The sequence below is a fragment of the Clarias gariepinus genome, chromosome 27, assembly GCF_024256425.1.
Source record: "Clarias gariepinus isolate MV-2021 ecotype Netherlands chromosome 27, CGAR_prim_01v2, whole genome shotgun sequence".
NCBI classification, from domain to species: domain Eukaryota; kingdom Metazoa; phylum Chordata; class Actinopteri; order Siluriformes; family Clariidae; genus Clarias; species Clarias gariepinus.
Window position 1 is genome coordinate 21,031,049 of NC_071126.1, and position 24,438 is coordinate 21,055,486.

General features: G+C 39.8%; 1 protein-coding gene across 1 annotated transcript in view; it reads left to right on the top strand.

The window, feature by feature from the left end:
- LOC128514850 (uncharacterized) overlaps window positions 1–18,853 on the top strand; it is a 33,200-nt gene extending 14,347 nt beyond the window's left edge. The window contains exon 6 of the mRNA XM_053488744.1: window positions 18,232–18,853. Coding sequence (XP_053344719.1) covers window positions 18,232–18,351 — 120 coding nt within the window. The 3' untranslated portion in view covers window positions 18,352–18,853. The remainder of the gene's footprint in view (window positions 1–18,231) is intronic.
- The last annotated feature ends 5,585 nt before the right edge of the window (window positions 18,854–24,438 follow it).

Genomic DNA, 24,438 nt, shown 5'->3' on the forward strand with positions numbered 1-24,438 from the left:
AGAATCAAAAGGCTTACTGTGTTAACATTTATTGTGCTTAAATTTGATCCTAATAAGATTTGATTTAATTTGAATTTTAGAACAGTGGCAGCTGGAACACCTAAAACAGATGCAGGATTATATTTTTATAATGTAAATAAAAATGCTTTTTTAAACGTGGGCTATTGTTATTTACATGCAATATTTGTTAATTTAATTTAAATGGGGTTTGGTCTCCGGAATGTTGAGCATCAGGATCCTCTTCTTTACTTTCCTACGTGGAATCAGCGCTTAATCGCACGCATTAAGTTTTGTAAATTCGTTTAATGTTTAATAGTAAATAATGACCCCCGTTGCGCTGTACCACCGCTCGGAAAACCTTATGAAATACAAGTTTAGGACAATTATGATGATCTGCCACGGCGTGCGCGTGTGATGGGTGTACGCCCAAATCTACTATAACTACTCCCTCACTCCGTAGGCTCCCTGAATAGGCAGCAAAGGGACGGGAGCCACCTATTTGTGCCGGCTGGCGATAATTAACGTTAATATGATCTCGGGCTTGCTCCGCATTATAAAAGCAAGGCGCGGAGGTTTGTCTGAGGTCTGGGAAGTACGTGATGTAATAGAGAATATAAAAAAAGCATGTTAGTGGGGAGATGTGACGCGCCCGAGGGACTTTAAACAAGGACACTAGAATTCCGCCCTTTGATCTCCGCGCTGAGGACAGCACGAGAAAGAGCTGCGCGAGCTCCCGCGGCATCTACACTCCCGCACCGTGCCCGCCTTCGCAGCCCCGCTGCCGAAGAGGAAAAGTGTGGTTAGGTTTTTGCGTCAGCGAGAACTCGCGCCGGCCATCGACAGCGGGAGAAGCGCCGTCACGAGGGAGCGTGCAGGAGCGCTGCCTCCGCGTGCTCAGTTCTGCCACTCGCACCAACACTTATCGTCAGCTGTGTGCCCGCATGCCAGTGTGGCACAGCCCCCGGAACTGCACATGCACAACCTTTATCCCTTTCTTTCCTTTCTCCCTCCTTCAACACTTTCCTTCCCCATTTTACCTAAATAAATTACCCTTTTCCTGTAAGACCTCGCCTCGTGTCCGTGCTTTATGGTGCCGCCCGTGCAACATGGGTCGAATCCGTTACAGATCATAACAGTCTACTGCATTTCATTTCTAATTACACGTGATAAAATGTAAAGGCTTACTGTGTTAACATTTATTTTGTTTAAATTTGATCCTAATAAGATTTAATTTAATTTAAATTCTACATTTGTATCGTCATTTTAGTTCTGTGATTATAAATTTGTTTAACTACAATGTTTTACTTGATTTTATCCGCTACTACGTGCTGTTCTAAAACTCTGTGTCTCATTAATCCAGCAGAGAATGAACTAAGGCATGAGGCGTCAGTCTGTAGTTATTTAGCGCCACTCAATGGTAAAAGCCAGCAAACGCACAAAGCCAAACGGTACCGCCGAGCGCCGCGACGGTAGGACCTACATTCCGATTGATTAACCACTGTACACACACATTTTTGAGGGGTTTAAAACAAATTAGTCCGAGCAGACCTACATGAAAGGTGAGAAGTGAGTAACTGCGCGCGCTGTCGCGGTGTATATACTGTACAACACACGTTTATCAACCTTTTGAAAAAACGCTCCCTTTTGTAAAGTGAAAGTACTTTACAAAAGACGAACTGCTTTATTTCAGTCATGAATTCACAATCACATCACATTCCGGCTATTATTTCCAGCCGTGGTTAAATAATGGATGAAATAATTATTAAATGCTGGACACAAACAGCAAATATGATGATTATTATAAAAAGCCAGAAGAAGCTCGTGGTCAAAAAATAATATTTACTTAATAATATAATATATATAGTTTATTCATGTTTTCTGATGATGTCGACACATTTTTTACGTTTTAAATGAGATATGTTGGCATATTCACGAATCAGGACATTCGCATAGTTAAGACTATCAGATAACCTACTATCAGGAAATTTAATTAATTTCAACACCATGTAAACCGAGACATTGCCATGTCTTTTACTGTTTTGTCCCTGTTAAAACATTATAAAAACTATATAAGAAACTTATTAAGAATTTTAAAGCACGAATTTGGGCATCTCATTTTATCATTATGAAAATAATATGAAGCACATATACACACATTTATCATGAAAGATCTGTTGTAAAGCAAAATTAAATTCATGTTTGCTTCAGCATTGGGAACAGTATTGTTTTAGACTAAGTAATTATACACAATTCTTCGTTGTACAGTACTTGGTCCGGCGTTTAAATAAAGTCCTTCCATGCACCATCTGGCGGATATTCAGTGAAGCACAACACATTTATTTAAATTCCCGAATGTTGCTTACGGCAAGTCGCGGCGCGCCGCGCGCTAAATTGAGGCATCCCGCGGGAAAACACGCGCAGTCTTAATGGCCACATCTGTATTGGTGCTAAGGGTGGCCAAACCAGTTAATAGGTTCAGGGGGCAATTACTTTTTCACACAGGGCCATGTAGGTTTGGATTTTTTTTCTCCCTAAATAATAAATCCCTCATTTAAGAACTGCATTTTGTGTTTACTTGTGTTATCTTTGACTAATAGTTAAATGTGTTTGATGATCAGAAACATTTTGTGTGACAAACATGCAAAAGCATAAGAAATCAGGATGGGGCAAATAGTTTTTCACACCACTGTATCTTTGGAGGTCGGTGTCGTCCGAAACACCAGAGGCGGCAGAAACTGAACACCAACCCCCTGGGGGTGCCCGGTAGGGGCATGCTCTTATAGGAAAGAGCGTTGCGTGCCGCTCCCCGGGATCACCCCCACAGTCCTGGGCGCGTAGGCTTTCAGAACTTAGTCCTTGAAAAGAAGACAGTGCGGCGATCTGATCTTTTGGAGGCAGCCTGTGAGGGGCAACGAGCCGTACCCCATTCCTTACGGGGGGGTGCCCGGCTGCTGACGCTCTCCTTCTGCGCCTCTCGCCTGGCGAGAATCAGATCTGGTCGAGGCTGGGTGGCCGAGGGCCTCGACTCTTGAGCATGGCGTGGGAGAAATTTTCCAATAGCCTGTTCATACAGCTTAGCTTCTCGGGACCTCGTGGCGACGGAATTCAGAGTGTTGCCAAATAGGCTGGAAGGTGAGACAGGGGCATCAAGGAGGAATGTTCGATCCTTGTCCTTGATGCCTGTCAGATTCAACCACAGGTGTCTTTCAGCGGTCACCAAGGAGGCCATAGAACGGCCGATCGCACGGTCTGTCTGTTTAGTCTGTTTGCTTTTGCTGACACACATACACGCACAATGCGGTGAAGAAAAAGATCTGAGAAATGTTGCCGGTTCACTCCTATTTATAACCTGCAGGTGCATCTAATCAGATGACGTCACCTGACCGGGGTTATATAAGGTAAAATTTGGCGTGTTTGGTACACACATGCTTCACAACCGGCAACATGAAAAGATATTTCCCAAAGCGTTTTCACGTAGCATCGAGTGTAGCCTTTGAAAGGAAACTCGATTTTGGAAAACTTAAACATACTCCTTTATTTAAAGAGAGAGTACTTGTATCTATTTAGGTCAAAAAAGTTGAGATTACTTGGTTAAACTTAGTAAGGTCAACAAACTTAATCAAAATAAGTTAATTTCACTTAATTTTATTAGTTAGATCATCAGTTACATTTTACAGTGTTATGTTTAGTCTTTTAATCTGCTTTGGTTTATAAATGGCTCTTGTTCTTTATCAGGTTGATGATGAAGATGTTTTGAACTATACAGCTGTGAGTTTTGCTGAGAAACCTTCATCCAACCATCAAGAGATTTATGGACAACCAACATGTAATTATTCACAGAGTTTGGACACAACTGTACTGTATTTTTCTTTGACAGACTAAAACATTTTTATTGCTGTGTGTTATTAACGATTCCATGGTGACAACATCATTCATGTACTGATTTGTTTCATTTGATATATTTAGATTAAAAGGTGTTTATCAAAATCTTACATCCTGCATTTTTTCTTGTGGTAAAAGTCTTACATTTGTAATGTTTCTCAACAATTTCTTCTGCACTTAATTATTTTCCTCGCTTACTGTTAGGAATCTTCTTATTAAATTATAATGTCTTGTTTAAATTTATTCATATATGTCATATTCAGTGACATTTTGACTTTGTAGCGAGAGCAGGGAACAGGTGGAGGAAAATTTGGAGAGGTGGAGGTATGCTCTGGAAAGCAGAGGAATGAAGGTTAGCCGCAGCAAGACGGAATACATTTATGTGAATGAGAGGGACCCAAGAGGATCAGTGAGGCTACAGGGAGCAGAGGTAAAGAAGGTACAGGATTTTAAGTACTTAGGGTCAACGGTCCAGAGCAACGGAGATTGTTCAAAGGAGGTAAAGAGGCGGGTACAGGCAGGTTGGAATGGGTGAAGAAAAGTGTCAGGTGTGTTGTGCGATAAAGGAGTATTAGCGAAAATGAAAGGAAAGGTGTACAGGACAGTGGTGAGACCAGCAATGCTCTACGGCTTAGAGACAGTGGCGCTGAAGAAAAGACAGGAGGCAGAGTTGGAGGTAGCAGAGCTGAAGATGTTGAGGTTCTCTTTGGGAGTGACAAGGATGAATAGAATCAAGAATGAGTTCATCAGAGGGACAACCCATGTTAGATGTTTTGGAGATAAAGTCAGAGAGGCCAGATTAAGGTGGTTTGGACATGTTCAGAGGAGGGATTGTGAATATATCGGTAGAAGGATGCTGAGGTTGGAACTGCCAGGCAGGAGGTCTAGAGGAAGACCAAAGAGGAGATTTATGGATGCAGTGAGAGAGAACATGAAGTTAGTTGGTGTGAGAGAAGAGGATGCAGAGGATAGGGTTAGATGGAGGCAGATGATTCACTGTGGCGACGCCTGAAAGGGAACACCTGAAAGAATATACTGTATATATATATATATATATATATATATATATATACACGAACCCGGAATCGAACCCGGACCCTGGAGGTGTAAGGCAACAGTGCATTACCCACTACATCAGAGACGAAACCCTGTCCTCTAAAACACTTAACAAGAACACACACTCTGTTACACTCCAGGGTTCAAACAGCAGTGATAAAATTTTTTTTAATAAAATAAGCTTCTTTTCCCTTTTATAGCAATATTTAAAAATGTTAAATGTTTTTAATAAATCTTATATAAATCTTATATAAATATGTGACCTTCTTGATTTTTCTTTCCCTGACCCGGTTTGTCCCACCCCGTCATCAGCACACACACTCAGGACTTGGATGATGTCGCAATTTATTTGATTTCCACAGCAGTTCTGCACACAAAGCAGTAGGAGACAAAATGGCAAGTTCGAAAATGTTATAACTCCACCCACAGCAGCTCTCCATAGCTCTGCTCTTAACATTACCAAAATGAATAGACATAAAACAATAATCTGAAATGTGACTTTCTTCAGGACAGTTTTGTCTAACCAATTCAACATAGTCTCTTTTCTCAATATTGCTTTGTGATCGTATAAGACATTTTAAATCATGCAGGAATAAAATAAAAATCTGAATATAAAGTAGAGCATGCTACATAAATTACACAGCTTACATCATCTATTTTGTAGAACTCTGTATGCATAAGAATTAACATAACATTTCTTAAGTACTTTAAAAAAAAACTAATAGCACCAAACATTTGCCTAACCACAGAATACTGCAAAGAAAATGCACAGAATACTGCAAAGAAACTTTATGCATATTATATAATTAAGAAATAATTACCTGCCCACAAAGCAGTAGGAGACAAAATGGCAAGCTCGAAAATGTTACAGCTCCACCCAGGGCTGGACTGGGACAAAAAATCGGCCCAGGCATTTTGACTAGAGACCGGCCCACTAGGTATTATTGGCAAAGCCATAAAGCCTTTAAATGAAAACAAACGATGTTCTGACAGCGATGTACACTGTCCTGTTGGTATATATGTATCAATCTAATAAACTTAGACCTACACCATCCTCCCTATTCTGGTATTCTAAACAGTACTTAGCGAAAAACAAAAGACTGCTTGGTCGAGTTAACTTCCTGAACTATCTACAACACATGGTGGAAACCTGAAATTAAGACAGAGAAGACTAGAGGTGAGACATGATCTATAATGAGTATTAAAATTAATAAATTACAGATTGAGTGATATTTTCATAAACTATGGGGGGGGGGGCAATCCAGTGTCTTCTTGTGCCAGTCCCAAGTCTGGATAAATGCAGAGGGTTGTGTCAGGAAGGGCATCCGACGTAAAACATTTGCCAAATCAGTGATGCGAGAAAAGACAGGAGGCAGAGAAAAGACACGAGGCAGAGTTGGAGGTAGCAGAGCTGAAGATGTTGAGGTTCTCCTTGGGAGTGACAAGGATGGATAGGATCAAGAATGAGTTTATCAGAGGAACAACCCATGTTTTGGCTTGTTTTGGAGATAAAGTCAGAGAGGCCAGATTGAGGTGGTTTGGACATGTTCAGAGGAGAGATGGTGAATATATCGGTAGAAGAATGCTGAGGTTGGAACTGCCAGGCAGGAGGTCTAGAGCAAGACCAAAGAGGTGATTTATGGATGCAGTGAGAGAGGACATGAAGTTAGTTGGTGTGAGAGAAGAGGATGGAGAGGATAGGGTTAGATGGAGGCAGATGATTTGCTGTGGCGACCCCTGAAAGGGAACAGCCGAAAGACAAAGAAGAAGATTTATTTACCACATCAACAAACAGCATGGCAGCACAAAATATTTTTTTAAACATGGCAACCTTTCAAAAGTGAAAGGAGATAGAGAAAGAAAGTTGAGAAGCTGCCACAACCAGCTAAATCGTAACACAAATGCACAGAAATCAATTATTTTTCTACAATAATTAAATAGATTCAACATCTTTCTTCAACATAATTTCAGACTGCACAGATGGTAAGATTACTGGGCTTACAGAGACTTAATATTTTTAGACTTAATATTTACTATAAACGATAATGGATTTCTATACATTTAACATCAAATGACCACTTTGGTTGTAAGATTCAGATAATTATTTAAAAGCTAGACATTTAAAATAAGAATAAGAAAGAAAAGTATTTCTTTGTGCCCCTCTTTCCTTGTTAATGCCCTACCTGGCCCACTGGCAAAACTTTGCTAGACCCGCCCCTGCACAGTTACCAGCTGTCAGCTATGTAGAAAAGGATCCTGGTGTTATTTGTCTCTCAGAAACAGTTCATAACTTCCCTTCAACTCATTCATGTCACCTAAAAGATAAACCTGTTTCTCCATCACCTGTTCAACTCTGATGATTCAATAAGGACATCTCCTGGTTTCACCTTTATGTTTCTCTCTCACATATCCAAACCGATCATGACTAGCAGCTTTTATGGCTGTGGCTCCAGCAAACAGCTGATAAACCGATCAGCTGATCAACAGTAGAAGGAGGGGGAGAGAATGAGAGAAGCCGAGGCAGCTGCAGCGTAAAGTCACAGGATAACTCCAGCTTTGTGTGTGTGTGGGGGGGGTTTCATTCTAGCTGAAATACAGGACAAATCGCGTTCCTTTTCACCTCAATACGTAACGCGTAATATTTTCTCTGAATACGGGATGATTACGTTTTTTACGTTTGGCAACCCATACTAACTAACCTTATCAATAATTCACTCTCAGTAACATCATAGCACCAGCATAGAAACTCTGTCATCATGCTAACTAGTACACAGTAGGAGTTATTGTAACTGACTTTAAAAAGTTAGCAAGCACAACGAAAATAAGCTACACCTACTTGGTTTATAAGTTTTTTTTTTATGGTTTTACTTGGTTTTACTTAGGCTACCTCAGGTTCAGTTCTGCCACTTGGACCGGCGGCCACCTCGGGTCTCTCCTCCTCCTCCTGCCTCCCCTTTTACTCTTCAACCTGCGGCTGCTGGCCTCCATCACTTGCTAATTTTACTGAAGTGGAAGCTCCACTATAGCTACCAAACAACTGTGATATTTTAGCACATTTGGCAGCATCTGCCTGAAGGGCTAGTTTCTTTTTGGCGCTAATTTTTTCGGCTCCTCCTGCTGCTTTGCGTTTTTTGTTCTCCATTTTTGTTCAACAATGATATGTGATTGCTGAGTTGTTGCAAGGGGGAGGGTGCATCTGACCTCCTCGGCTGTAATTGTTCCAGCCCAGAGTCGATCATGACCAATTGGCCAATCCGCCACCTTTAATAGTTTATAACGTTACAAAAAAACCCAAAAAAAAAACATCGGCGGCCGGCCCACAAAAGACGAAAATCACCATCGGCCCACCGGGCAAATGCCCGGTATGCCCTATGGCCAGTCCAGCCATGGCTCCACCTATTCAGAACATGTTGCCTTTCATTAGCACACGGCAAAACCAGGTACATCAAAACGGAAATAAAAGTATCAAAATACCACATATATCGAACTGAAACACACTTGACAGACAAATCAGTACCTATGCTGTTGAATACCTTGCAAACAGTGCCTGACATTTCTTCTTAAATTATTTTTTTAACTTTTATTGTGGAGCTACAACAGATACCCACAGCAGTTCTCCATAGCTCTGCTGCAGACCGCTCAACACGGTGGGAAACAGCGCCCCCGGCGTAACCAATAGGAAGCGCATTCACATTAACACAGGATTTACTTACAGATCTTCAGAACTCATTTATATTTGTGTAACATTTATCTCGTTATATATATATATATATATATATAAACAGTTGTGAGAGTAAAATGATCAGTTAGTCTAGGCCTGCTCGATTCTTGACAAAATGTGAATTTAGGATTTTTCTCCGTGGGAATTCAGATCACGACTCTCTCACACGATTCACGTTTTTTTTTTCTTCCAACAAAATACTTTAATTACATTAAAGATAGAAAGTGTTGTCTCAGGACATTTAACTCTTCTGTATTACAATAAAAGTCACCTATTTCTATTTTAATGTAATTAAAGTCAAAAGTTGTTAAACACAAATAGAATAATATAGTTGCAAGCAACAATGAGTGGGCCCAAGCACCCTGCGCCACAACTTACACACTTCACACACTATGATGTAATGGGGCTGATGTCAGCTCGGGCCCTAAATATTTGTCAGCAACCCTGTGTGTGTGTGTGTGTAAGAGAGAGAGAGATGTGAGTGTTAACATTTGTAATGTGTGTGATATATAAGTGTTAATGTGTGCGTGCATGTAAGTGTGTGTGTGTGTGTGTGTGTGTGTATGTGTTTGTGTGTGTGAGGTGTACGTGTGTACAATAGGTTGCAGTCACACTATGATGTTCCTCTGTACTATGATGTCACTGACTGTGATGTCACTGAATGTGTCACTCAATATGATGTCACACAGAAAGTTATTAATCACTTTTCAGCATAAATTTAAGACATTATCACGTCTCACCTGTTTGAGATCAAAAATCTCTCTATAATTTTACAGCGTCAATGTCTTTAGATCCCATCGACCCAGTTTGAGCTCTAAATGTGTACCGGGTTTCATGTGCATACATCCACGTGTGTATGAGCTATGCAATAAAATCTCTTGTGAGGGCCCCTGAGGGCCTCGGGCCACACCCATGGCCCAAAGTCAGGCAGATTCCAACCTGTCTGGCAATTTTCATGAGTATGATGAGCATGATTTTGAGCATGTTAAGGCCCCAAAAAGACCAAAAGTGTGGTAAAAACATCCTTAAGAAAACAAGAGGGTCCTGGGACCCTATAGTGCTTTAGGCCCTAAATAACAATAATACATACGAATAATATGACACTCAGACAACTACAGAACTTCATCACGTGTTAGTTTATATTATTATTATTATTATTATTATCAGTATAATGTAAATGTGTAGTTTGTTATTAAATACAGAGTTTACAGTGTAGAATTTACTGTTGTTAATGGTTTTATTCCTAAATCTTAACACACTTCCAGTAAACTCCTCTGTAACTTTCTGTTCTCAGAGTCTCTGTGTAACTACTCGAATCAACACGGCAGCTTTAATTATCTAATACTTTAAGTTATAGACCAATTAGACCTGCACGTGTCCGTCTCTGATCAGACAGTATTCAATTCAATTCAATTACATTTTATTCTTATAGCGCTTTTAACAAGTGACGTTGTCGCAAAGCAGTTTTACACAATCAAAAAAATTTTTGGGTTTGTATGAGATGTAAACGTTTATGAATCAAAATAATTAGATAGTCCCTGATGAACAAGTCGAGGGCGACGGTGCTGAGGGAAAAACTCCCTGAGATGGTAATACTGTAGGAAGAAACCTTGAGAGGAACCAGACTCAACAAGGAACCCATCCTTATCTGGGTGATAACGGATAGTGACAAAAGACAGTGTGTTTCAGTTTTTAGCGTGTGTGTGTGTGTGTGAAAGAATTTAAAGGCCGGATCACCATCTTAAACTTTTGTATTTAAGCCCCAAACACGGGAGACTGTGATGCACTGGGTGTTCTGATACCTTTCTACTGTGACCAACATTGACCTGTTTTTTTTCTGGGATTGGACCCATCAGCTGGCTGGTCGTCCCCATGGGTATAAGTGAGGTGTCCTTTGGGGTCACATGACCGTCTCTCCAGTTTGTGTGTATAGTTGGTGCTCAATGTTATTCACTTCACCTGTCAGTGCTCATAATGTTATGGCCATGTATTTATAAAATCACGTCATTTTGTTTTCAATATCACTGTTAGCAACATTATAAAGAACAGTTATGGAGGGAGGAGACTTTGGGGAAAATAAATAAATCTTAACTAAACTACCACTAGAGCAGGAAATTCAAATTAAATCTGACTTCAGGCAAATGGAAGATCTAGAGCTGCGTATGGAGAGGAAGAAAGGTGGGATTCTGATGTCCACACTGAGTGGCTAACTGCTAGCGCTAAACTTCAGCTGTTGTTTTGTTGTTGATTTTTCAAATATTAAAATAAATTTCACTGCACATGTTAGTTTACTGTAGTGGTTGTTTCACTCTGGTTGTTTACACACTTGACCTGCATTTGGTCTGGTTTAAAATTTGAAAAAAGTGTGGAAAATATTTGTGTTTGTTAAAGTCATATAACAGCTGTTTTTTTGCATGAGAGTGGACTCGAGTCTTCAGGCCGAGTGTGAAAACGCTCTTAACACACGTGTGGAAGTGTTACTGACTGCAGCAGCGCTCTCTCACATCATGCAGTTGTTTCAGTTCAACAGAAATAACATTGTGGTTTCTGAGGTTCTGAGACTGAGTGTTTAATCAGCAGCTCACACTGACTTATTCTGGGTCACTTCAAGAGTCTGAATGTCTTTATGTTAGAAAATCTGGGATTTTGCTGATCTGGCAACCCTGTGTTATATTAAACGTCATGTGATGTACTGTAGGGCAGATTTTGTACTGTACTTTCTCCCACATGATGTTGGAATGTTTGAATGAAGTCATGAGAAACATTTACATAAATCTGAAGTGTCAGAATGACAGAAAGACTTTACATATTGATGACACTAAATTTTACAGAGCCACATTTCTCTATTGACGTCAGTACTGAGTGTAATAATAATTTAAGGTTTTATACAGTTTATCACCTCAACACATTGAATAACATAAGGATTATATATAATTCATATATAATATATACTTTAAAAGGTACACCTGTTCAACTGCTCAATGACACAAAAATCTAATCAGCCAATCACATGGCAGCAACTTGGTGCATTCACACATGTGCATAATTATACAAAGGAAACAGTACCTTACGGTAAATAACATTACAACCAAGTTATGCTGAAGAAGGTGCTCTGAATGTACAAGACATTTCTATTTGAAGCAGATGGGCTACAGCAGCAGAAGACCAGACTGGGTGCTGCTCCTGTCAGCTAAGAACAGGACACAAGATATCTGCTGTACTAACCTACAGTACATCAAGTGATGTATAATGTATAATACATCAGATCAATTAACAGACACTTTGGTGTTTACTTTTGCTCAGGAGTCCAAGAAAACAATTCATCCCTACATTCATACTGGGGGCTTCCAAATAATGTCCCACAAGACCAACATTTAAAGCATCACTTCCTAGAGTGTCATGACCAGTAGGCCCACTATACACACCTACATCCTGTGTCACTAGTCATTATTATGTGTGTGACTATTTGTTAATGTGACTGCATGCAGATCAGAGTTGTGTTGAGATTAAAACTGATCTGTAAATGTTACCAGGTCTGATCTAATCAGATTACAGAGTGACTTTTACAGAGAAAATACCAGGATGATCATTTATGAGCCCAACAGAAGAAACATTCAAACACATATGCTCTTCTTAAACACTGAAATGTGTGTATTGTGTGAAATGATGTGAAAAGTGCTGCAGAAAGTGAAATGAGAAACATGGAGTTTAAACTGAGAGTCGAGTCTAAAGTTAATAAATGCTCCTCATATATCACTTTAGCAGATACTTAAAGATAGACACTTTCTTTACACTGCTACTTCCTGTTTCTCATTAACAGGAAGTTCTGCAGTCCTCCCCTCCTCCCCTCACACTGGTACTTTAAGTTCCAGGTTCCACCATATTGTTTAAATAACCACAAACACTTTGACTTGTTTGACTTGGCCATTACAAAATCTTCATTATTTTTACTTCAGTAATAAAATTTGATTTGTATAGTCTCTTGTAATTATTATTATTTTAATGATAAAATGTTTCATAAAGCAGATATGAGGAAGAAACCTTGAGAGGAAGCAGACTGAGAAGAGAACTCATCCTCATCTGGGTGTCAGCAGATTATAAATAACATCTCATCTAGAACTGTACATTATAATGTTAAAAAGTGCAGTTGTGTTAACAGGAACTTACGAGTTTATGAGGAACTTATGAACATCAGAATTCAGTCAGTCATTTCTGAACTCATTAGAGTTTTAAAGTCTGTGGTGTTGCAGTTATCATGAGTTAAAGTAGTTTGTATGATTTGCAGTCCTGAGGTTCTTACAGCCATGTTTATGGTTTCTATCTGCTTCCATCTACAGTAATGTCATGGATCAGGCAGGTCCAGAGAGCAGAAGGGTCCAAGTCACTGGTGTCTCAGGAGTATCATGATGGGATGTTTATCAGAGTCTTCAAAACTGCTGATTAAACATTTTGTTGCAGAAACTCAGAAACCACAATGTTATTTCTGTTCAACTGAAACAACTGCATGATGTGAGAGAGCGCTGCTGCAGTCAGTAACACTTCTACACGTGTGTTAAGAGCGTTCTCACACTGGGCCTGGACACGTGAGTCCACTCTCATGCAAAACAACAGCTGTTATATGACTTTAACAAACACAGATTTTCCACACTTTAACATTTTTAAACCAGACCAAATGCAGGTCAAGTGTGTAAACAACCAGAGTGAAACAACCACTACAGTAAACTAACATGTGCAATGAAATATATTTTAATATTTGAGAAAACAACAACAAAACAACAGCTGAAGTTTAGCGCTAGCAGTTAGCCACTCAGTGTGGACATCAGAATCCCACCTTTCTTCCTCTCCATACGCAGCTCTAGATCTTCCATTTGCCTGAAGTCAGATTTAATTTGAATTTCCTGCTCTAGTGGTAGTTTAGTTAAGATTTATTTATTTTCCCCAAAGTCTCCTCCCTCCATAACTGTTCTTTATAATGTTGCTAACAGTGATATTGAAAACAAACTGATGTGCTTTTATAAACACATGGTCATAACATTATGAGCACTGACAGGTGAAGTGAATAACATTGAGCACCAACTATACACACAAAATGGAGAGACGGTCATGTGACCCCAAAGAACAGCTCACTTATACCCATGGGGATGACCAGCCAGCTGATGGGTCCAATCCCAGGAAAAAACAGTCAATGTTGGTCACAGTAAAAAGGTATCAGAACACCCAGTGCATCACAGCCTCCCGTGTTTGGGGCTTAGCAGAGAAAGAGTTCAAGATGGTGATCTGGCCTTTAAATTCTCCAGATCTCTATCTGACCGATAGAGAGAGGATACGCTGGGCAAACAAGCTAATACACTGAGTCTTCACCCCACAACACACACACAAATCTGAATTGTTGTCGTTAGAAAGTTAATTAACAGATTAAACATCTGGCTCTGATAGATTTGAAGAACAAATTAATAATTATCAAATTTAATAGTCAAGCTTAATGTGTTAAAAACTATTGTGTGTGTGTGTGTGTACAGTAGTTTACAGTAATGAGCATGCACTTTAAGGAAAAAGGTAATTCTTTGTATTATAGGACACCCAAACACACACACACACACACACACACACACACACACGCACACACAGCAGGATTTCACATTATTCCTCTTTGGGGTTGTTAGATCTGCTGACCTAAAAGCACTTCATTAAACTTCTTCTATCAGAGAGGTTCCAGCACACAGGACTGATAGAGCTCCAGTAGATCATATCTGTAAAGTCATGTGACTCATCACAGCATCAGAATAGACAAGAATTCACTGTGAGCTTCACATCTCATTACAGCTAATGGACCAATCAAATCAGTCCACAGCTTCAAAACATCCAATCAGGCGTGAGTCTGGACCTGGTTTTCTACTGAACACACAAGTTCATTACCTCACTATCACTTTGTCTAAACAGGAACGATGATCACACTCTTTGTGGCTCTTTACTCTCTGCTTTGTCTCTGCACAACTGGTGAGGAACATTTTAAACTTTAACTTAAAATAGTCATTTTACATGTTTAACTAATTCATTAAAATAGAATATTAAACACTTTTTTTCACAGGAAACACTTCTGACATCAAGGAGCTTAATGTGAAAACAGTAAAGCATGGAGAAGCTGTAACTATGGAGTGTAACATTAGTGTGGTCAGAAACAATAATAGTTTAGCTTGGTACAGACAGAGTTTTGGAAAAGTGCCTCAGTTTTTTGCGAGACTGTACGCTGGCTCTCCTGGCTACATATTGGCTGAGCGATATAATAATAGCCGCTTCAGTGTTACTGTAAAGGACCAAAAGTTTAATTTCACCATTAATGAAATAAGAGAAGATGATGGAGGAGAATATTTCTGTGGATATGTGGAGGGAAGTACAGGAAAGTTCACGTCTGGAACACTTCTGCAGTTTGAAGGTAAACAGTTTTACTCTGATAACCTGCTAATTCCAGATCAACACTTTAACCAGAATTATGTGTACATGTGCATTAAATGTTGAATATTTCACATTATTCATATTTAGTTTCATTTCTGTTTATTTGCTGCTTTTCCAATTTATTTGTAAAGGTGAAGAGATGAAACCCTGTCCTACACCTGGAACACTTAACAAGAACACACACTCTGTTACACACCAGGGTTCAAACAGCAGAGATGGAGAAGGTTTTAATTAAATAAACTCTCTTTAATTTTGTCAGTGGTGGACGATGTACACAAATCCTGTACTTAGATGTTTAAGGTTTTTTTTTTCTCCAGAAAAGTAGAAGTCCTCTATTTAAATTTGTATTTAAGTACAAGTGGACTTTTCCCTGATCTTCTCATTGAGACGGCTCTTATGCCACTCTGGACACATCTCTTAATATAACATTTAACAATTAATTAATATTTACCCAAGTCCATGTTTTAACACTGAATGTTTACATTTTTATCCTATGAGATTGGTTGATTAGTTTTAAACACTACACACTAAGGTAGTACAGCTCGCTAGCTAATGGAAATGGATAAGACTTTAACTGATTATTAGCTCCAGCCTGTGTTACTGTATTGGGTTGTGGTGTAGTGATGTTTTAGTTACCAATTACTTAACTGACTGGCGAGTCACAACATAATCATGGTAATGATGGATTAAGACACAGATACAAAGAAATATTTCACTGTAGTGAGCTAATGTGGCGAGGCGCTGTGTGCACAGATCAAATCTCACTATAAATACCCAAACCGTTAAGGAAAATATGTAAATGCTGATTATTCCACACCTTTACAATAAGGGGAACTAAATACTTAATCGAAATCAGACACACAAGTTTGTTACCACAGAGGCAGAGACATGGAATCAGTATACAAACTGTTTATTAAAGTTATAATAACCAAATAAAATATAGCGTTGATAAGTTAAACAACCACAGCTCGATACACCACTGATTACAAACACCAAGGGCGGAGCTAGCAATGACGCGTCCCAGGTAGCCAGACTGCAGTCTTTATATAACAGACACTAAGCTGTGACAGGTTGTCATTCTAAATCAGGAGCGGGAACTTATCCACTCGACCACACTTACATTAGATTACTCATTAAAGAAAATGATCACCATCACAAAAATAAGCTTCTGTCTATGTGTTGGCTTGGAAAAATTCTTTCTTCTTGAATTTTTCTAATAAGCCCATGAGTGTTAAAGTGGTGAGTTGGAGTCAGGATGTCCTTTGTTCATGTTCCCGGGAGCTCAGTATTGTAGGCTGTTACACTGATCTCATCACAATAATGTTCTGTGTTTGTTAATTAGATACGTCTAATAGGTGAAACCAACAGGTCAAAGCAAATCAGATCATAACAATACAGCACATTCGATCCTAATTGGTGTGTTTACTCTGCTTCAATTTACACATGTTTTTCCCACTCATGAGTATGAAGGAAAGACAAGTAACATCATGTAGTGAAGTAGAAAGTCTACTATTTTAATTTTAAATGTAGTGGAGTTAAAGTAAAAAGTCCCCCAAAATAAAAATACTTAACTAAAGAACAGATACTTAAAAAAAGGTACAGTGGAACCTTGGATTGCGAGTAACTTGGTCCGCAAGTTTTTTGCAAAATTAAAAATAAATTTTAACTTGAAAAGCAAGTGAGGTCTTACAATATGAGTAGTACATACACGCTTCATCTCCCGAGTGACACGTGATCACAACTGAGCTAATGGTTCTTTTCTCTCTTGGCTGTGAGATTGTGGGTAATCATCTCCCATGTGCGGTCTCATTGTGCGTGAGTCACTGGTATAGTCAACATTAGTGTGTGTGTACTGTTTACTATAACACCGTGACCATGTGTGGCTGTTCTTTAGTAACCGTACTGCAATAACGATTCCCGTAAAGTAAAAGGTTAATAAGTCTGTAGGAGTGCGGGAGATGATTCTGTTTAACGACAACACGCAACGTCACATTTCCACCAAACCCTCAAAAGGAGGCAAAAGCGAGGGTCAAAAAGGAGAGAGAGAGAGAGAGAAGAGGATGAGGAGAAGGAGGTTATTGTGTAGAACGATTAGTTAGTGTGTGTGTGAAAGTTGTCCTTTACATTAACCCCCTCCTCCTTCTCGTCTCTTCTCCCTAACGCCAGGCCAATTCTTTTCAAAAATAAAGTGCAGGGTAATCTGTTCTATTTTTACTTCATATTTTTGTATTAATTATTTTTATATGAATATTTTTGGGTCATCAGAGTTTGCATTATTCCTTATGGGGTAAATGTGATATACACTTTGATATATGAGTGCTTTGGATTAAAATTTTCACATTTCTGGGACAAATAATGCTCGCAATCTAAGGTTTAACTGTAGTTAAGTACAGTAACAGGTTTATATTTACTCTGTTACTGTCCAACACAGAACTTTGTATAACAATTTTCTTTTCTTCTTCTGTTAATAAATAATTTCAGTTTCTAAAGGTAAAGAGACGAAACCCTGTTCTACAACTGGAACACTTACCATCACAACTCCTGCTTCAGGTGATCAAACTGGTAAGAGTTTTAATGGAATAAACTTGCTTTTAGAATTTTTTTTTAAACCTTCCCTGTGTAATCCAATATTTTTATAAGCGTTATTTGTTTAATTTATTATTATTTCAGGAGTTACAAGTCAGATTTTTGCCTTAATAGCCACCAATATAATATCTGTTATTGTAATTGTGGCTCTGGTTGGAATTTTACTTAAACTGCAAGGAAAAGGTTTGTTTACTTTTATCATCATCATTATTATTATTGTTGTTGTTTTTTATTATTTATAGAGTTACTGTATAATTTTGCCACTAAAATGTAAATGCTTTCTTCATTTAAACTTTACTTGTGTGTATTATTGTTCAGGTGTTTCATCAAACGACCATCAAACTCCCACCAATCAGGTAATCCAGTCTTCTATTCATTGTGATTCTGTTCTGTTAAATAAATACACATCTGACCTACAATCCACAATGTACAGAGAATTTTAATAGATAACTATTTACAAAATATCAATGCAATCATTATTTTTCCTATTTAAATCCACTTTGTTTTTTTAAACGTCTCTTGTTCTTTATCAGGCTGATGATGAAGATGTCTTGAACTATGCAGCTGTGAGTTTTGCTAAGAAACCTTCATCCTCCAGAACATCCAGAGACACGAGCCATCAAGACGTTTATGCACAAGTTAAAATAAAATAGATAAAGAGAAATAAAGTCAGAACTGAAAAACAATATGAATGTAATCATCCCAGTTTGTACACAGATGTGTTATTCGGACAAAAACATTTTCATTATTGAAACGTTCATTATTATTTCCAAACTGTTTTCTTGTATTAATTTGCTCTACCTGATAGATCTTTATTGTTTGATTGTTTTATTTCTTTTTCAACCTTTGATTGTACTCAATGTTCTACACCCTGTTTTTTCCCTTAAATGTATAACATTTGGATGTTTTTTTTAGTATTTATCTTTAAAATTGTGAACATGGTTTTTATATTCAATTAATAAATATGTTAATAAATATGTTACATCCTGATCACTAATCCAGGGGCGTAACATCCTTGTGGTCCCCGGACACTGTGGCCAGTGATGTGTTGAGAGGAAGCAGACTCAGAATAGACGTCATCATCATCTGGGTGTCAACAGATATAAATAAGTGTGATTATAAATAACTTCTCATCTAGACCTGTACTATACTATAATGTGCAGTTGTGTTAACAGAAAATTATGAGCGGATGAAGAGTTTTTGAATATCAGCATTCAGTCAGTCATTTCTGAATTCAAGATGTAAGAATCAGTGGTGCTTTATTGATATGAGATATTTACATCTGTATAGCCAAAGCTCAGGGATAAGTCAGAAGAATAACAGAAATGTATAGATCAAAATAGAAGCAGCTAAAAGTCATAAAAACTGAGAAAAATATAGACACATAAAATACAGACATTTAGCTCCGCAGTCAAAGATAAAGTGACACGTGCAAACTATTGAACAGAAAAGTAATAACAGCAATCAGTGTGTGTGTGTGTGTGTGTGTGTGTGAATATGATGATGTGATCATACTCACTGCCCCTAACTGTGTGACGGGTGTGTTGTGCTGCTAGTGTTCAGCTCTCTACAGCCAAAAGGTTGCTCGCTGAGTCTGTACTTAGAATTCATTCCAGTTTTAATGTAAAGTCTCGTGTTGCAATTATTATCTGTTCAATAATTCACATAATAAGTAACATCCATAGTAATGTCATGAAGATGTGTCTTCTGTATACATGGACCCATTCTAACCAGCTGTGAGTGTATTGCAATTGATGAAGTAGGGCAGGAAAGATCGGGGGAGGGTAAGAGAGCCTTGCTGAAACCAGGTACACTTTTACAAATGTGTTAGAAGTGTTCTTAATCTTGGCCTGGACACTTAAATCTACTCTCATTACTGCTTATTAATGAGACTCTCCTCCACTAGTCTCCTCATGGTGTGTCATGTGGGTTCTTACATTTCTCTCCCCTGCTCACTCTTATATGGCCATCTTGTTGTCTCATTTAGGCAGATCCACAGCTCCTGTGAATTCAAATTGTTTAGGCAGATGTTGAGTTTTGTCAAAATAAATTGATTACACAAGTGTCGACTCTGTTGATAAAATATGTTCAGTTGACTGACAACTTGTAAGTTCGAAGTTTCCTTCAACCTCTCTGATCTGGTCTTTTGCCTCGGTAAGTGCACCTTGTCCTCTGCTAGGAAAACATTCAACATATTTACCAGATCCAGAACAACAAGAAAGTTCTGGTAACCCTGAGTTACATTCAGCTCAGTGATGTCCTTCATAAGATATTCAAATGGAGCATTAGTAGTTGGGTGAGCCCGCCTCCTTGGTAGAGTAGCAACTCCACACATGAATGGTCTCAGAATGCATTACTGTTGGCATGGCACAGGACTGATTTTTTTCCAGATGCCCCAAACAAACGAAAAAGGGACTCATCAGAGAAAATTACTTTACTTTTCATGTTTTCACGCCGAGTGTCACGTGATTACAACTGAGGCAACGTTTTTTCTCTCTCTTGCGCTGCGGAATCGTCTTCCCCGCTGGGTCTTAGTGCGCGTCTCTTACTGGTATAATCAACATCCGTGCTCGCGTGTGCTGTATAACACTGTGACCCCGTGTGTGTGTGTAAAACATATTTTATGTAGTGTTTGGAAGCGCGTGTGTACAGCACGTGTACTGTATCTTATAACACATGTGTGTGCGCACGAGTAAACCAAAATAAATTGTCAATACAGAGGTTAAAAATCTATTTTCTTTCTTATCGTGGTGTGTGTGTGTGTGTGTGTGTGTGCGCGTAAGCGTAATTTGACACTCTGCCGGCTATGTGAGTGTGTGAAGCCCCGTTTATAAACACACACACGTGAACAGAAATTGAGGCAAGAGACACACACTCTGCTCTCCGAAGAAACTCTGCTCTGTCACAAATCTTTTCAGAGGTAAGGTGCTGGTTCATTTGTTTGTTTTACTTTACAGCAGTGATTCTGTTAGTTTGCACTCACACGAGTGTCATTAGCGATGTTTATTGCTAATTTTCAGATAAAACAGTTTAGCGGGAGAGAGACGTTGATTTATGACCACTGTTTACGGAGGTGTAGTCCAGTGCGGGAGATGCATTGTGGGTAATGCAGTGTGTGAACGCGATGTAAGCTAGAATAGAGAGTTTTGTTCTTCAGTAGTTTTTTTGTTGGATTTAAGTGCAGGATCCACCCGAAAGTTTGTACTATAACCTGACAATGCAGCAAATAAAAGAACGGGCATCGACCAGTTTGTCTCATCATTACACGAGCATGTATTAATGGGCTGTAACGCTGTCGCGAGCAACATTAAAATAAAGCGGAAAAGCTTTAATAATTTAGAAGAGAAAAATAGTCTTTCCGTTAATGAGTGTGTGTGTGTGTGTTTAAATGAGAGTAGAAGGTTTTAATGTGTAAGATGAGAAGGGGGAGACAGGAGGGGCTGAAAGCAAGAATCTTCAATTACTCTAACCTACTGTAACACACACACACACACACACACACACACACAGCGCCTTCGTTCAAATTCAAATCAAATTCAAATTCAAATTTTATTTGTCACATACACAGTCATACACAGTACGAAATGTAGTGAAATGCTTACACGACCGCCGGTGACCTTAAAAAGAGAATTAAAACTTATAAGTAATAAATATCAATATAAGAAATATGATAAAAAATTTAAATAAAAATTTAACTAGAAAAAATAGAACCTGAAAATAGAAATATATTGTATACATAGAACTATAATTTTGTGCAAGTATGCATAGAAAAAGTGACTTTGTGCAATGGTTATTAAAGTGACTTTGTGTAATGGTCCAGAATGTAAACGTGAACATGTAGTGTAGATGTGATGTGCGTGGAGTTGTCCATAGTGTCCATGGATGTATAAAGATTGATTGATTGATTTTGAGAACTGTGAAAATATTGTGTTAGTTTTGCCTAGTGGTGTGGTTGAGAGACCTTATCGCCTGCGGGAAGAAGCTCCTCCTCAGTCTCTCTGTGTTGGCCCTCAGGGAGCGGAATCGCTTCCCAGACCGCAACAGAGTAAACAGTCCATTGTTGGGATGGCTGAGGTCCTTCACGACCTTCCTGGCCTTGGTCCAGCACCGCTTGGTGTAGATTGAGTGCAGGTCAGGGAGCTCGATGCGGATGATGCGCTTAGCTGATCGCACCACCCTCTGTAGAGCTCGTCTGTCCTGCATGGTGCTGTTCCCGAACCAGGTCGTGATGTTTCCCGTCAGGATGCTCTCTATGGTGCAGAAGTAGAAATTCCTGAGCACCTTGGAGGGCAGTCTAAAGTCTCTCAAGCGTCTGAGGTGGTACAGACGCTGCCGGGCCTTTTTTACCACGGTGTTGATGTGACAGGACCATGTCAGGTCCTGCATGATGTGAACACCGAGGTATCTGAAGCTGTCCACTCTCTCCACTGGGCTCCTGTTGATGATGGGGGTCTGGTAGTTCCTCTCCTGCTTTGTACTGAAGTCCACTATCAGCTCCTTTGTCTTGCTGACGTTCAGGAGGAGATTGTTTCTCTGGCACCAGTTCTCCAGATTTCCAACCTCCTCCAGGTAGGCCGTCTCATCGTTGTTGGTGATCAGGCCCACCACGACAGTGTTGTCAGCAAACTTGATGACGGTGGTGGAGTTGGTAGTGGCCACGCAGTCAGAGGTGTACAGAGAGTACAGCAGGGGGCTCAGAACACAACCCTGGGGGGCTCCAGTACTGAGAGTGATGGAGGCTGAGACATGGCCGCCCATCCTTACTGCCTGAGGTCTGCCAGTCAGAAAATTGGAGATCCACTGACACATGGATGAGCTGAGTCCCAGGTGCTCCAGCTTGGTGGTGAGTGTGGAGGGAATTATGGTATTAAATGCAGAGCTGTAGTCGATGAAGAGCATTTTCACATAATTCCCCCTCCGAGTGTCCAGGTGAGTGAGAGATGTGTGGAGGAGATGTGAGATTGCATCGTCCGTGGAACGGTTTGGACGGTATGCAAACTGTAGTGGGTCCAGTGTGTCTGGTAGTGAAGAAATGATGAAGTCTCTGACCAGGCGTTCAAAGCACTTCATCACTACTGAAGTGAGGGCTACAGGGCGATAGTCATTGAGGGAAGCAGGATGAGGTTTCTTTGGGACTGGAACAATAATGGACTCTTTGAAGCATGTGGGGATCACCGACTGAGATAAAGAGATGTTGAATATCTCAGTGAACACAGGTGCTAGCTGGTCTGCGCAGGCTCTGAGAATGCGGCCTGAGATGCCATCTGGTCCTGCTGCTTTCCTGGTGTTCACTCTCTTGAAGGCTCTCCTCACGTCGTGCTCGGTGATGATGAACACGCTTCCGGTGCTGGCAGTGACTTCCTGTCTGCAGCCATTAGCGCCGCTAGCATTAGCATCGCTAGCGTCTTTAGCTGCAGCCTCGAAGCGAGCATAGAAAGTGTTCAGCTCGTCTGCCAGAGTCACGTCTGCGTTTATCATACCGGATGTTGGTGCTTTATAATCCGTTATTGTCCTTAATCCCTGCCACAGGCTCCTAGAGTCACTCTGTTGGAGTTGTGACTCTAGTTTCCTCCCGTAGCGCTGCTTCGCCTCTTTCACCGCGAAAAAAATGGTGAAAGATAAGTGTTTCACAAATGGAAACACTTATCTGCCGGCATTTATTTTTTACTTTTTTGAAAGGTAAAGTGCAGGTTAATTTGTTTAATTTTCACTTTATATTTTGCATTAATTATTTTGATTTATTCTTTTTTTTGGGCTGTAGAACGAATAAATTAAGTTTCCATTATTTCTTATGGGAAAATTAAATTTGGTTTACGAGTGTTGTGGAATACGAGCCGCTTCCAGAAAGAGGTACTCTTCAACACACATCTGTGTAAAGCAACTCAGCAGCGCTGCTATAAATGACACAACCAATGTGTTTTTATACATCCGGTCTTTCTCTCTCTCTCTCTCTCTCTCTCTCTCTCACACACACACACACACAGACACAGACAGCATCCAGCAACCAGGACTGCCAATGTTTAACTTATTCACTTAAGGTGCTGCTGAATTTAAACCCTCTAGACCAACCCTCTAGATATTCATTACTGCTCCACATTTCCCAGACACAGTACAGGAATAGTAAGAGTCTCATACTTTTCTACATGTGCTTCACTTAGAGAGACTTTGGCAGGAAGTCCGGCTGGAAACGGAGATCGGCAGCTTTATAAAACTTGTACATATGGCACAATTCCTAAACCAGACAGTGATGCCGCCCCTTAGGATGCTCTCGATAGTCCCTCTGTGGGAGGTGGTGAGGATCGGTGGTGGAAGCTGGACCTTCCTCAGCCTTCTCAGGAAAAAAAGACGCTGTTGGGCTTTCTTGTGCAAAGAGCTGGTGTTGAGGGACCAGAGAAGATTCTCCTCCAGATGGACACCCAGGAATTTGGTGCTGTCGATGAGGAGCCATTAATGCTCAGCGAATGGTCGCTCCGTGTCCTCCTAAAGCCAACAACCATCTCCTTTGTCTTGTCGACATTCAGAGACAGGTTGTTGTCTTTACACCAGTCCATTAGCCTCTGCACTTCCTCTTTGTATGCTGACTCGTCGTTCTTGCTAATGAGACCCACCTCGGTCGTGTCATCAGCAAACTTGATGATGTGATTTGAACTGTGAGTCGCTACACAGTCGTTATCATTCACACCTCCTCACATATGGTCACTTAATTTTGAAATAAAACTCCAGGTTACAAGATCCAGGTC